Source organism: Vombatus ursinus, unplaced genomic scaffold, assembly GCF_900497805.2.
Source record: "Vombatus ursinus unplaced genomic scaffold, bare-nosed wombat genome assembly UNPS02014803.1, whole genome shotgun sequence".
Taxonomy (NCBI): domain Eukaryota; kingdom Metazoa; phylum Chordata; class Mammalia; order Diprotodontia; family Vombatidae; genus Vombatus; species Vombatus ursinus.
In genome coordinates, this window is record NW_020954581.1 from 1227167 (window position 1) to 1242450 (window position 15284).

Here is a 15284-nt window from a genome sequence, read left to right on the forward strand (position 1 = left end):
TGTGTGTGTGTGTGTGTGTGTGTGTGTGTGTGTGTGTGTGTGTGTGTACATACATATATATGTATTCTGTATATGTGTGTATATAATTTATATAAACATATACACTATATATAACAAAATATATAACATTTATTTAACAAAATTTTTGTATCACAATATATAACATATACACACGTATATTGATGGCTGTGTTTTATCATAGGGCAGCTGGGTGGTGCAGTGGACATAGGAACCAGGGCGCTTCCCAGGTTCCAGGTCCAAATCCAACCTCAGACATTTACTAGCTGTGTGACCCTGGACAAGTCACTGAATCCTGCTCCCCTGAGTTTCCTCATCTATAAAATGAGCTGGAGGAGGAAATGACAAATCACTCCACTATCTTTGCCAAGAAAACCTCAAATGGGGTCACAAAAAGTCTGACCAGACTGAAACAACTGAACAACAAAAAAATAAAAATTTTAAAATACTATTCTGAAAGGGGTCCATAGGTTTCACCAGACTAACAAAAGGGTCCAGGACACAAAAATCTTGTTCTAGACTTTGATTTCTCCAAACCTGTTATAGCCTAACTGTGAAGTATCCAGGTACTGAATATAAGATATGTCCATTATTCGTATTTGTTATTTCTCCTTTTCCCTCCCATTACCTGCCTTTAGACTATTTTGTTATGAGTTACTTCCATGGGCTAGTAAAGAGAAGATAAGAAAGGATAAAGCCCTTTTCTGTCTTTTTTTTTCCCCCCAAATTTTTCAATTTCAGTATATCAATTTGACAAAAATAAGCTCAAACAACCAACATAAACTCATTTCTTGCTTAATAGAAACAAAGTTGACATGAGTAGCTGAAGTGTTGAGGATTGTACACTAGAAGTGTAATTCTTTAACCATGTAATAATATCTCCTCCACTGCCATCATCCTCTATGGATCAGTGTAGCCTGGAGATAACTCTTGGTGTTTAGAAGCCGTAGTAGCAGGAATAAGCTCTGGATTGAGCAGCCAAGCAGAAAAGCTTTTCAGGTAGGGGTCTGGTAATGGATTCAACAGTCAGTCAACAAATATTAGGTCCCTACTATGTGCTGGGCATTGTGTACACATTGGGGATATAAATACAAAAAATGAAGGAGCTTTATTCTGAAGGAGCTTATATTTTATCGAGGCAGGCAACATGTACATATATATATATAGAAATTCATATATTTTCCTGGAATCAATGGAAAGACATTAGAGTTTATGAAGTGAGAGAAAGACATGGGCAGGATACAAAATTATTTTGTGGGGAGAAGGGGTTGCAATTAAATTCATTTGCTGGTTTTTTTTTTTTAAGAAATTATGAACTTGAAAAACATTAACAAACATAAACTTTAGGATTGTTTATCTCTTGTCTAAGTACCAGATAACCTGAGGGAGGCAAGATTCGTCAATGGGTTGATAGTGATTTTTTTCAGCCATAATAACTCATGATGATTATCTACTAAATTATAAAGGGGTTACCTTCATTCATTAATTCAATGAGCACTTAATAAATACCTAGCACTGTATATCAGAAAGAACACTGGCTTTGAAGCCAAAGGGACTTATATTCAAATCTTGCCTCTGACATTTACTTCCAGTGTGACCCTATTCAAGTTTTCTAACCTTATTGGGCCACGGTTTCTTAATTTGTAAAATTAAAGAGATAAACTGGAGAGTGTCTGAGGTTTTTTTTTCCAGCACTAGTCCCAGGTGCCAGACACTGTGACAAACATTTTAATGCCAAGTTAAAAATTAAATAGTCCATATCTCAAAGAATTTAGATTCTATTGGGAGAAACAACATGTAGATAGAAATTAAATACAAAACATATCCAGAGTATGTCATTTCTGGGGTGAGGTTACTTGGAAGTGGTGATGAGGGGATCAGGCCATCCAGCCTACTTTTCTAGCCTTCTTATGTGTTACTCCCTTCTCTCACTCAGTGGTCCAGCCAAACAGTTTTTCATTACTGACACTATCTCTTGACCCTCTGTGTTTGCACCAGCTGCCCTCTATGCCTGGAATTCACTTCTTCCTTACTTTTCCTACTTAAAATACCTAGTTTCCTTCAAAACTCACTTCAAGTATGATTTTCTACATAAAGCCTTTCCTGATCCTTTTCTCCTAGCTGGTAGCACCTTCTCCCTACAAAATTACCTTGTATATATTTTACTTACAGATGTATATATTTGTCTCTACTGTTAGAAAATAAACTTCTTGAGGGCAGACACCATTTCATTTTTGTCTTGGTATCCTCAGGATTGAGCACAACGATTGGCACTTAATAAATGCTTATTTGATTGGTGTGGTGCTTGAACTGAGAGGAAACCTAGGGATTCTAAAAGATGGAATGAGGAAGGAATGTATTCCATATTGGCAATGTGGCAGGAACATGATCAGAGTATATCAGGGTGGGTGTGGGGACATGTAGATAAAGTGAATTCTCACTATCCAGAAACTCAGGGGTTGAGGGCAGAGCTAGAGTGCCTAGGGGAGGTTGGGGCACAATAGCATTACTGGAAGATGGCCAGAAAGAGAATGATCAAAGGGGCAAATTCCTAGAAGAGATGAGAGGGGAAGAGATCAAAGGCACAAGTAGAGGGGTTGGTATGTGAGACTAGACCAAAGGAATAGTGTCAGGGATAACGTTGAGGTGATTTGAAGTGAAGAATGGGAGAGAAGAAAGAGCTTGCCAAGGATGACCTTGACTGCTTTCTGTTAAGTATTTGGTAAGGTCCTTCACTGAGAGGAAGGGAAGAGAGGTGGTGTAGGTGGCTTGAGAAGACGAAAGGAGTTTGGAACAGACACTGAGGGGAGTGGGTTATAGAGTCAGTCAAGCAAAGGTAAAAGGATTGGCTTGCAAAGGAGGGACCCTTCCTTCATCAGTGTTTAGCAGCATGAGTAGGAACAAAGAAGGCTAATGGTGGGAGTGATCCCAGCCCGAGGTTTAGAGAAGAATGACTGTCAATAAGACAAGTGTCAAGTGACTCAAGGGTAGAAGATGGTGACAAGTTGGCCTGATTAACTGTAGGGTTAAGCTTTAGAAGGGACACAAGTAAGGCCAGATAAGAGTTGGTGGCTTGGAGAAGCAGGGAGGTGTGGTGTGATTGGAAGTTGTTGTGAGGATGAAGAATAGGTATAGGAGGGGTGAAGGACAGAGAGGTGTCAGGATAAGAGGTATGGTCAGAGGGCTATCAGAGTTTCATAGATAGTCCATGTGAAGCCTTTGTGAGTGAAGATGAGCCCAAGAATATGGCCATTTCTCTGGGTGGCTGCTCTTGATCAGCTAGGAAGCAAGGGTTGCAGCCTGTCAGCAGAGGTAAAGCCCACTCAGACAATATGGCTGGGTATATATCTCTGTCAGCTGGGTAGTTAGGAGTTTACTAGAATTAGAACAGTTTGAATTCATTTGAATACCATTTTCTTTTGATCAGATCGGTATACCATAATAATGAACAGAATCCATTTTTGATTTTCACTTTTCTTTCTTCAGGAGCTACATTCTTTAAGCAAATGTTTATTGACTGTCACTAGGTAGCAGTAACTCAGTCGACCTTATGATTGAATTTCTGATTTGAAAAGGACTTGACCCTCCAGTAGGAAGAGGATATGATTGATACAACATCAATAGAGCAAGCTTTTTTTGAGTTGTTCCTTAAGGAATAGTAGTCATCTGAATTGAAATAGATTTGCAGATTGATCTATGTAGTCTCAAGATATCCTTTGAACATACTATGTATCAACAAAAATAGTGCATTTTCAAGTGTAATAAAAAAAATCTGCAGCTCATTACTTTGCAGTTACAAAGCATTTTCCAAATTTATTTTACCATTAATAGAAGTCAAAGTAGACAAGCCTGATTTAGAAATAAATTCTCCCATTATCTAGCTGAATGCCTTTGTACAAATCATTTTACTATGATTTTTCCCATCTTTAAAATGCGGATGATAATACTTATACTACCTACCTTACAGAACTGTTAGGAAGAAAATATAAAAATGAGGGGCTGGTAATTTCCATTACATGAAATTGAGAAGTTTTTGCAACGACAAAATTAATGTAACTAAGATAAGATGGGAAATGATTGACTAGAAAAAAAAATCTTTTTATCAGATTATCTCTGCTAACAGTTTGGTGTCTCTCTGCAGTTATATTTAGCTAATACATCTTAATTCCTCTTGTCCCCAAACCATTATTTATTGTCATCAATATTGGCATTACCATTAACTTTCTCCTGATTTGTAACTTTGGTATTGTGGGTTGTCTTTAACCCTTTCACCTTGGACACTGGGCCTGTTAGATCTGGGCTCTGCCACTTAACTACCTATGTGACCTCTTTGGGCCTAAGTTTCCTCAGCTTTAATAAAATAAACTTTATCATCTCTGAGGACCTTCCTATAGTTAGTCCTATGATCCTATGATCCTTTCCAGTTCTAAATCAATGATCTTATGAACTTCTCATATCCAGTTAGTTCCTCAGCCTTGTCTGTTCCATCTCCAGCATTTTAGCATCATTGGATTGAGATGTGGAATTAAGAATCTGGCTAATCTAATCCTTCCATTTTATGGATGAGAAAACTGAGACCGAAAGAAAGCAAGCAACTTTTTCATGGTCACATAGCTAGTAAGAACCTGGAATAGGCTTTGAACCAAAATTCTCCTTGAGTTCTTTGTTATTTTCACTATACCATGTTACCTTTTAAATTCATTCCCTTCTTTTTCCATTGTTATAACCTTAGTCAACTCCTCATTACCATCCACCTACTACTGTACTAGTCTCTTAATAGGACTTCTAACTTCACTCTGTCCTTGCTCGAGTCTATCTCAAACTGCTTAGAGAATAACCTTTCTGAAAGGTCTAGTCATGTTATTTCTCCACTCAAAAAATCTTCTGTGGCTCTCTATTGCCAGTCAGTTCAAACTCCTGTACCTTGCTTTCAAGACCCTGTACCATAGAGTACTAAGCTGTCTGTTTCTAGCCTTATATACTATTACTCCTCTTTATCTCTTCAATTTTCCATCTAAATTGAACTGTTCTCTGCTTCCCTCTCATGCTTTGTGCTCTTGCCTCTATGCTTTTACTCATCCTGTTCCCTGGGATTAATTCCCTCCCCCTCATTACTTTAAAACCCAACTCTTTTCCTTGAAGCTTTTCAAGTCAATGAAAGCCTCCAATCAATAATAACTTCTCCTCTTGGTCCTCACATAGCATTTTGTCTTGTAGTTCTTTCACACACACTCAGTTGCAGAATTGACTACAAAATCTATATATTCTGCCCTAAACTCTCTCCCTTTCCTGAACTTTAGTGCTTCATCACCTGCTTTCCACTGGGCATCTCTGCCTGGATATCCTACTGACATGTTAAACTCAGTGTTTCTAAAATGGAACTCATTGTCTTTTTACTTAAACCAACATTTTCTCCAGATTTTCCCATTTCCTTTTTTAAAACTGATGCCATTCATTTCCATATGTATCTCTCCTCCCCTCCCCAGCCAGGGAGCCATTACAAAGGAGATGGTACCAGGAAGAACCCTGAAGGAAGAGAAGGATTTTAACACATAGAGATGAGGATATGCATTCTAGGCATGTGTGATGGCTTGTTAGGATGCCCAAAGATGTGAGACTCCATGTCCAATGTGAGGAACATCAGGTAATCCAGTTTGGCTGGAGGGGAGTAATGTGAAATGAGGTTGGAAAGGTAGGTTGGAGCCGGATGGTAGAGGCTGCTAAATGCCAGGCTGAAGAGTTTTGTGGGTTCTTTGTTGTGTTTTGTTTTATCTCAGAGGCAATATGGAATCACATATTTGAACACAAGTGGCACATGAAGAGATTTGTGCATTAGGAAGATAATCTGTATGTAGGATGATTGGAGTGGGAGAAAATGGAAGCGGGGTGATCACTTTAGATTTTCCCTATGGCACTGGGAAGAGATGATGAGACCTTGAACCTCGGATGGTGACCATGAGGTAGAATGACTACAGAGAAGATCAAACAGTGTGGTGGAAGGATGGAAGCTTGGTGTCTGAGTGTGCACATGACTGAGGTCTTGTAACTTGAAAGATGGTGATTCCAGTCAACAGAAATAGGGAAGCTGGGAGGAGGGGCAGATTTACAGGGGAAGATGTTGAGTTCCATTTTTGACATGTTTAAGTGTTCTTGGAACATCCAAGGGGACATTTCCAGCAGTGCCTGGAAATGTGAAACTGGAGCTAAGGCTAATGATTGGTTGGTGCTGGATCTGTGCAGAGGTAATCCTTGAAGTCATGTGAACATTTGGGATCAAAAGGAGAGCATTTTTAGAGAGAAGAGGTCTTAGGACAGTGTGGGCTTGCACCCACTTAGGGGATAAGAGGAAGGGGAGACTGAGGAGTGACTGGATAGGTAGTAGAACCAGAGAGAGCACTGTCACAGAAGCCAAGTCACAAATAGGGGTGTGCTTAGGAAGAATAAACTCAGGGGCTTCAGAAAGCTGAAGGAAAATGGGATTTGAGAAAAGGCTATGAGGGTTCAGTAATTAAGATGTCACTGGTGACCTTGGAGACAGTTTCTGTCAGTTACTCAACCTGATTTATTAAACACTTACGTGCCAGGTACTGTGTTAAGCACTAGGATTACAAAGAAAGACAAAAATAGCTGCTCCAGAAGCTCACATCCTAATGAGGAAAACATTATGTAAATAATTGGTACGTATGAGAGAGAGAGTAGATGGAAGCTAATCTCAGAAGGGAAGGTTTTGGGGCAGCTAGGTGGCGCAGTGGATAGAGCACCGGCCCTCAGGAGGACCTGAGTTCAAATCTGGCTTCAGACCAAACACTTGACACGTAGTAGCTTTGTGACCTTGGGCAAGTCACTTAACCCCAATTGCCTCACTAAAAAAAAAAAACAAAAAAAAACAGAAGGGAAGGTTCTCATGGACTAGGGATTGGAGTGACTGGGGCAGGAGACACTAGGAAAGGCCTTCTGGAGAAGGTAGCATTTGAAATGAGTCTTGTAAGAAGCTGGGAAACCGAGGCAGAGGTGAGAGGCTCATATGAGACATGGGGTATAGCCAGTACAAAGGCACAGAAATGAGATGGAATAGGAAAAACACCAACTAACTGACGGAAGCCTACTATACTTGGCTTAGAAGCTGAATCATAGGAACTTGGATGCAAGAAGAGTGACTTTTTAGACTAATAGTTGTGTGTTGGGAACACATTCTGGCACTGTCTTATCTTGCATACCCTCTGTAGAAGGGAAGTTGTTATGGGTAAGCAATGCAGAGTGTTTGGAATTGGTGTTGGCACTTAGCAGAGTTGTTGTTGAGTTGTTTCAGTGGTTTCCAACTCCATTTGGGGTTTTCTTGGCAAAGATACTGGAGTGGTTTACCATTTCTTTCTCCGGCTCATTTGACAGATAAGGAAATTGAGGCAAACAGGGTGCAGTGACTTGCCCAGGGTCACACAGCTAGCAAGTGTCTGAGGCCAAGTTTGAACTCAAGAAAATGAGTCTTCCTGACTTCGGGTCCGGCACTGCTTAGCACAGTACCTGTATTATAGTATGCTGTTGATTGATTGTATGTAACCCTTAATTGTGAGTAACTTACTCTAGACCCAAAGTGTAAAGTGCTTTGTTTCCTTGATTTTATATTTTTCTCATGAGTAGCAAAGAAAACAGGTTGAAACAAGGAAGATTGTTCATAGAAAGCCATTTAACCATTTAACAAGGGCCGCACAGTACAGAGAAAAGAAGGCTGACTCACTGGACCAATGTTCAAATCCTACTCCCACCTGTGTGACCCGAGGCAAGTCGTTGCACATTTCTGTGCCTTTGATTCCTCATCTGGACTAGGCAGCCTCTGAGGGCCCTCCCAGCTGGAGAGCAATGTCCCTGTGACAGGCATGTCCTTCAGAAAGAAGCACTGGAATTGGGAGTTGGGAGGGTGGGTTCAGCTCCTGGTTCTGTTACCAGCAGTCAGGCAAGTCACTTCCTTTCTCCGTGCCTGTCTCCTCATCTGCAGAAAATGAAGGGGGCTGTGCTGGAAAGGCTCCTTCCAGCTCTAGATTACTGATGGTTAATGAAAGGCTGTCTCCTTATTGGAAATGGAGATCCTGATCACTCCCCGGTCCTGCAAAAGCGTGTACTGTATAATATTATGTGAGCTAACTGGAAGCTCAGGGGAAGAAAAACCTTTCTAATTTCCTGACCTTAAAATTACACTGCTATAAGTAATTTACTTTGTGTGCTTAAAATACTCCAAATGAAAGGTTTCTTGTTTTCATATTTTACTTTGTCGAAGTAAAGGAACGTGTTTTCATTTTTTGCAAATTAGCATTGGGAGATATTTAACCACTGTAGTCATGAATATGAAAAGGAATAATAGTCATGGAATTTTTGGTGTTAACCACCTATAGTCGTAGTTACTGATCAAAATAATTTTCCTTCCTTCTTAAAGATGATGAAAAAGATGAACCTACTTCAAAAAAACGTAAAGTGGAAACTGAGCAAGGAAAGAAGAAAAAGTAGGAAGGAGTGCATACTGTGAACATTGGAGTGAGAAACGTGCTGTTCCAAATCCGGACAGTGTTGGGAGTTTCCAGATTTCCATAAAGCATCTTCCCTTTTGGAAAGCACACAAATTAGTCCAACAGTAGAAACTTTCCACTGAGGGATTAAAGTTTCATTAAAAACTCATCATTGTTGCAAATATTGTAACTTTGTGATCGTGGAAATTATCATTCTTGGTGGAAACACTCGGGCCCTCACAAAACTAGTGACTTGCTCTGAGAATTTTATTATTTGTTGACCTGCCATTGTTTTTTGGAACCTTTTATAACAGAATGTATTTTAAAAGTAGTTATGTTGTATATGTACTGTGAACTGATGAGGTGCTTTTCCAAAATGTTTGTACAGTGTAAATAGATCATGGAAATAAAATTAATTATTCAATATTACCATCATTATTTCACTTTAAATTTGTATACTGAAAAAATTCATATTGGTGGCTGCAGTCAATACCCACTTTCTATGGTGCTATCCACAGAAATGTTTAGTTCAGTTCAACAGACATTTATTGTATGTAGCGCATTAGGTTTTAGATAAGGTAGGGAAGGTCCCTTAAGCGCAGGGACTGTTTCATTTTTATCTTTATATTCCCAGAATTTGCGACATTTCCATATTGGCCATATCCAAAAACAATGTCTCAGTCTACACTCTGAGTCCATCACCTCTGTCAGAAGGTGAGTTTCATCATGAGTTGTTTGTCTTTACGATATTGTTATCGCTGTGTAAGCTGGTCTCCTGGTTCTGACATTTCACTCTTCATCAGTTCATACAAATCTTCCTGGATTTCCATAAAACTTTCCCCTTTGTTATTTCTTACAACACAATAGTTTTCCAACACATTTATATGATATAACTGTTCCCCATTTGGTGTGTGGTTCCCTTTATTTCTCTCCTTTTATTTCTTCTTAATTCTTTGCCACCCCAAAAAACTCATCAATATTTTTGTACATCTGTAGAGTTTGTTTTGCTGAGGACTAATCACTCCCTTCATCTGCCCTCTCTCTTATTCCCCTTCTTCCTTTTCCCCTTTCATTCCTGTTTCTCTGCTGAGCAATCTGTATTTCTGTATTCAACCTTGCTATGACCAGCCAGGTGGCACAGTGGATAGAGTGCTGAGTCTGGAGTCAAGAGGACCTGAATTCAAATCTGGCCTCTGACACCTACTAGCTGTGTGACCCTGGGCAACTGTTTGCCTCAGTTCCTCGTCCGTAAAGTGAGCTAGAAAAGGAGATGACAAATCATTCCAGTATCTTTGACAAGAACATGACTGGAATGATTGAAAAACAAGAAATCGACCATATGTGTTTTTCTCTTTTGCCCATTTCCGATGAGAGTTCCGAGTGTCCATTATTTCCTCCTTCACCTTCCTCCTTATTTACATAGATTTCTACTTGTACACCCTGACTTTGATATAATTTTCCTCATCCTTCCTCTCCCATCCCCTGCCCTATGAGTTCTCCTCAGTACTTGAATTCTTTCTAACTGCAGCATTTTTTCTTTGACCTGTAAGCTCTTGATTTTGTTTCCTGGAAGTTTGCATTTTGAAGTTTCTTTCAGGAGACAAGTGGTAGATTTTAAAAAAAATTCCACTTTGCCCTTTGGTTCTAAGAGATCTGGGCAGTTTTCTTTGAAGATTTCATGGCTTTCAGGTAATCCAATGATTCTTAAATTCTCTCTCCTTAATGTTTTTGGAACCTCTTCTCTCCCTGGTGCATAGCCTCTCCTTGTATTGGAATGCTCTAGGGGATCATTCCTGTAGACCTTGTCCCCAGTGTCCATGGACCTCTGGGCTGGAGAAATGACTCACTGGTTTTTTTCTTGGATTTCTCAATCAGGACCCAAGCTAGTGCATTATCTGGGTCTTTTTGGAGGAGCTGTAGGATAAGAGTTCAGGCATATTTCTTGCTACTACTCTGCCATCATAATTCCAACCACATAAGTGATTAATAAATGATGAATTAGCAATAGAGTTGACTGAAAATGGCATGGACTCTTGGGAGGAAGAGAGTCTCTGGAGAGATGTTCAGGCAGAAGGTAGATGATTACTTACCAGAAAAATTATAGAGGAGATTCTCTTTTAAGGACCCCTCTATGATAGAATCTCATTCCATGGAAATTAAATGCTTATCTTTTTCCAGGTGGCTTAGTCAAACACCTGCATGAAAGCAGGGGAGCAATTCCCATGCTCACACATACAGTCTTTTTTCTCTCCTGAAATTCAGTCCTGTTAGCTCTCACTGCCAGCTGCACACTTCTACCAGGGAATCCCAGTAGTGCTTGAAACTCAACATCACTAAAACCAAATTCATGATCTGAAAATCAATCGCTATTGACTCCAATGTTTCTGTTGATATCAACAGTGTCAACACCTCAGCTTAGGACTTTAATCTGTCAGAAATTATGGTAGAATGGTTCTGTTTATGATATTTATAGCCAATGCTAGCTTTATTGAATTACTCTCATTTTACATAATTGATCTGCTGTTAAATTGAAAGCACAGAACTCAAAGAGGGCTTTTTTGAAATTCCAAGCTAAATAGGCCCATCTCCTTTTCAAAATCATTGGAGATATTGGTTTTTGTTATTTATTTCATTTTGAAGTAGAATTTCTGGAGTTTGCGTTAAATGAAGGTTTTTTCAATGACCACAGATTCAGCTCTTTCCTCTTCAGATTTTGGCAACACCTTAATTCCATCTCATTTTATCTAACTGAGGCTTAGGGATAAAATTATTTCTTGTGGTTGCCCTGTACTGGTTGGCAGTACACTGTTGCATGACTTAGAGCTGAGGGTACCATTGACAAATGGTGGTATGAAGCCCTTGCCTCTAACTGGTATGATCTATTTCCAATTTTGTTATGATAGGATATTGGCATATGATGAAAGCACTCACATCTTCAGCCCATTTCAAGCAAATTCATGTTTAGCTCATTTTAGTGTCCAGAATCATCTGCATTGAAGCATTTCTAATCGGTGAGATATCCGTATTTATGCTGGGTTCAGTTTATCTTGCCTTCTTGAGATGCCAGAAATCAAAGGAGCATCACTGTCTCCGCTTCCCTTCAGGTCAAGCTGATTGGCCATCACCATGGTTTCAAGTAGGGCAGAATCTATTTCCGTGGCTCTTAGGAGCAGTTATATCACACTGACAAGGGGGCTAACCCAATCACTGATATCTCTAGGATCCAATTCACCAGTGGTCCAGGGTTCCTACCAGGCCTTCACAGCTAACATAATGTACAGTTTCCTTGTTAACATTCCCCTACTTTGCCATTGGCGCCCCCTCACAGCATGGTTGAGGGGTTGAACTTTAAAGACGTCATTCTTAGTGTTGTACCATACTGCCTCTCAAGATAACCCCAAGGTAGCCAAAGTTACAAACGTAAGAGCCTGGATGAATGAGGATGAAGTTAGAAGAAAGAGCAGGTTTTGGAGGAGACATAATATTGAGATAGAGATATCCTCTAGAATCTGCAACTGATTTCTAATCACGCAGCTTCACAGACCCATCCATCAGACTAAGTCAAGGGTGGAGGAGACTCACTGTCTGCTATTTACAAGCAATCATTTTACTGACATCTCTGGTAGCAGTCTACACACAGACCTCCCTGCCCTGAAACATTTGCTCCTGGCTTTCTGCTCTTAATCTCTTTCTGCTATAATCTCTTGTATTGAATGTTGCAGAGATCTGGCTCAGCTCTGGATATACTCTTGCTTTGGGCTCAGCTCCTTTTTCTCCAGGAAGAGGTTTTCCCTCAAGACAAAAGGGTTGTGGGCAAGAGCAGGTGTCTTGGCGATTGGACAGTACTGTCTGTGCTGGACCCTTTCTGAGTCTACCAGCAGGGGGTGGCAGAGACCTCAAAAAAGCCCCACAGTTGAGCTAGCCCTGTACGCTCTGATGTACATTTGCCCCCAGTAAGAAGTACATGAGCATCTCAGGCAATGGCTAACCTGCTGTCCTGCTCACTGGCAGACCCCTTCACCAGATGGGCAGAGGACCCTTCCAGTGTTTCTGGCCAAGTGAAAGTTGTGCATGGTGTGTCAAAGAGATTCCCTACTGTTCAGGTTAAGAAGGCTCATTCATGGGATCATAGTTCTAAAAGTGGAAGAGACCTCAGAGTCCATCTAATTCAACCCTTTCATTTTACAAATGGAGAAACTGAGGCACAAAGAGGTTAAGAAGCGTGTATGAGACCTGAGGGGCAGCTGGGTGGCACAGTGGATAGAGCACTGGCCCTGAAGTCAGGAGGACCTGAGTTCAAATCCAGCCTCAGACCAAACACTTGATGCTTACTAGCTGTGTGACCCTGTGCAAGTCACTTAACCCAAATTGCCTAACCAAAAACAAAAAACACAAGAGAACCCAAGCAGTAAACCCCAGAGCTATTATACAGATGTTTGGTAGGTCCTATTATAAACCCATTTTATAGATGAGCAAACTGAAGTTAAATGACTTGTCCAGGGTCACCCAGAGAGTAACTGTCTGAGGTCAGATTTGAACTCAGGCCTTCCTGTCCCCTAGGTCCAGCCTTTTATCCATTGTGCCACCTAGCTTTCCTATACATATAGATAGATAGATAGATAGATAGATAGATAGATAGATAGATAGATAGATAGATAGACTAACTCTTTGTTTTACAGATTAGGAAACTGAGGCCCAAGAGGTTCAGTGACTTGTCCAAGGTTACATAGGTAGTGTCAGATATAGGATTTGAACCTGAGTCCTCTGATCCTATGCAACCTGAACTTTCTCCTTTTTCTGCAATAAAATAACACTTTTCATCCTTTAATCGAACCCCACCGAATACACAGATGGTTATTCATGTTGAGGTAGTGTCCCTGGCAGAGGGGACAGAGTGCTGGCTCTTACTGGTTGTGTCTTTGCTATGCAAGGTGTTTGTTTCCTGACTTACACAACTGCTGGTGCCTCACCTCCCCAGCAATTTTCCTCATCTTTTTGCTGTTCAGTTATTTCAGTCGTGTCCAGCTCTTCGAGACCCTTCCTCATCTTTACTTTGTACATATGTGGGATCTATTTGTTTATGCACATATTATTTCCTCTGAAAGAGTAAGCTCCTTTAGGGCAGGAACTGTTTCATTTTTGATGAATCTTAGTACCTAGTGTCGGACATGACACATAGTATGAGTTTAAGAAGTAAATGCTTGCTGATTGACTGTCATTGGACCATTAGAGCTGGAAGGGACCCTCCAGGCAACTGAGTCTAACCCCTTCATTTTACAGATGAGGAAACTGAGACCCAGAGTAGTCACAGCTACCGTCACAGCTAGTACACGTTTCAGATTTAAACCTTCTTAGAGTTCTTTTCAACTTCAAGTCCAATGCCCTACCCACTATGCCAAGACCTTAAGAAAGTCACTTAAATTTTCAAAGCCTCAGTTTCCTCATCTATGACCCTACCTCAGAGGTGAGTTGTAAGGAGTCAAATAAAATAACATAAGTGGCCTGTAGGTGTCAGTTATCATTATTATTATTCTAACAAAGCATGTAGAAAAAAGAAGATTCATTTTTCACATAGGGTAAAAAAATGTAATGCCTGCTTTTTTTTTTGGTCTGTTATACAGATGTTGAAATATCCCATTTTGTTGGCTCTTCTCCGTACTTCTTTCCAGTGAGAACAAACAACTCTACTTTTTTTAGCATAAAGTCTATCAATGCCAATTCCTTAACCGCTTACAGCTGGGGCGGCCTACAGCCAGCTCATTGTCTTTGGAGATGAGATGTGCATCTCTGCCTCCTGCTCTGGATCCCCGGAGAGCCACCCCTGCCTGCCCTCCATCTTGTTTTTCTAGGAATGGGCGGTCTAATTGGTTTTTTTGCTTCTTTCAAAGCCCTTGTTGGAACATTACAGTTCTGGTCTGTAACCACAAAGTGAATAACACAGTTTTGTTTCATCTCCTGAGAGGAGCAGTATTTGAATAGAACTAATGGTAGAGTCAATGTATAGAAGTGCTAACAAGATCAGTGTGTTGTTTCGGAGGGAGCATATGCGTTCATTCCACTTGGGGAGATTCTTTTCAAAGAGATTCTTACAATGTGGCTCTAGGATCATTTAACTTGACAAGCTTTGGTTAAGCACCTACTACATGCCAGGCTCTGTGCTACACACTGGGGTTACAAAGAAAAAATTAAACAGGGATTGTTCTCAAAGCACTTACATTCTCTTGGAGAGAAATTCTGTGTTCATATATTAAGCAAAACAAAACAAATACAAAATAAAGTTATATAATAACTGGGAGAGATGCAGGAAAGACCTCACGGTGGGAATGGCACCCGAGCTGTGCTTTGAAGGAACCTAGGAATTCTAGAAGGAGGAGGTGTGTGGATTATAATTGCCCAATCTACAAGAAAAACCACCAAGGCAGAGCTCTGAGCCAATGACACTTCGTTAAAGGGTACCTGGTCCCCTCTAGTGAAGTGGACCTCTGGTCTTCCTCACAATCTGAAATGCCCCCTTCTTCCAGGGCCTTATTCTTATAAGGCTTGAAACCAGATTTAATACTTGAGCACTCTAGAAGGGCTACACAAAGTACAGAATACCGTTGCTTGATAGGTCTTGCTTCACTGGTCAAAAATGATGCATCAGCTAGAAATGGTATGTTAGCGGGGGGGGGGTCACAGATTGGGCAAAGCATGGGGCATCTTCACTGACTAAGTGGTCATAAGATGGTCATAAGATGGTTGCCTGCTCATGTTGGACAAGAGAGAGTG

General features: G+C 40.5%; 1 protein-coding gene across 2 annotated transcripts in view; it reads left to right on the plus strand.

Annotated features, from left to right (window-relative positions):
* Positions 1 to 8945, plus strand: part of CUNH1orf52 (chromosome unknown C1orf52 homolog) — a 12426-nt gene extending 3481 nt beyond the window's left edge. The window contains exon 3 of one of the 2 annotated variants that reach the window (XM_027873978.1): positions 8447 to 8945. In XM_027873978.1, coding sequence (XP_027729779.1) covers positions 8447 to 8517 — 71 coding nt within the window. In that variant the 3' untranslated portion in view covers positions 8518 to 8945. Of the gene's footprint in view, positions 1 to 7656; positions 7792 to 8446 lie in introns of those variants that run through there. The other variant, XM_027873979.1, reaches the window with a different exon arrangement.
* Positions 8946 to 15284: the final 6339 nt, after the last annotated feature.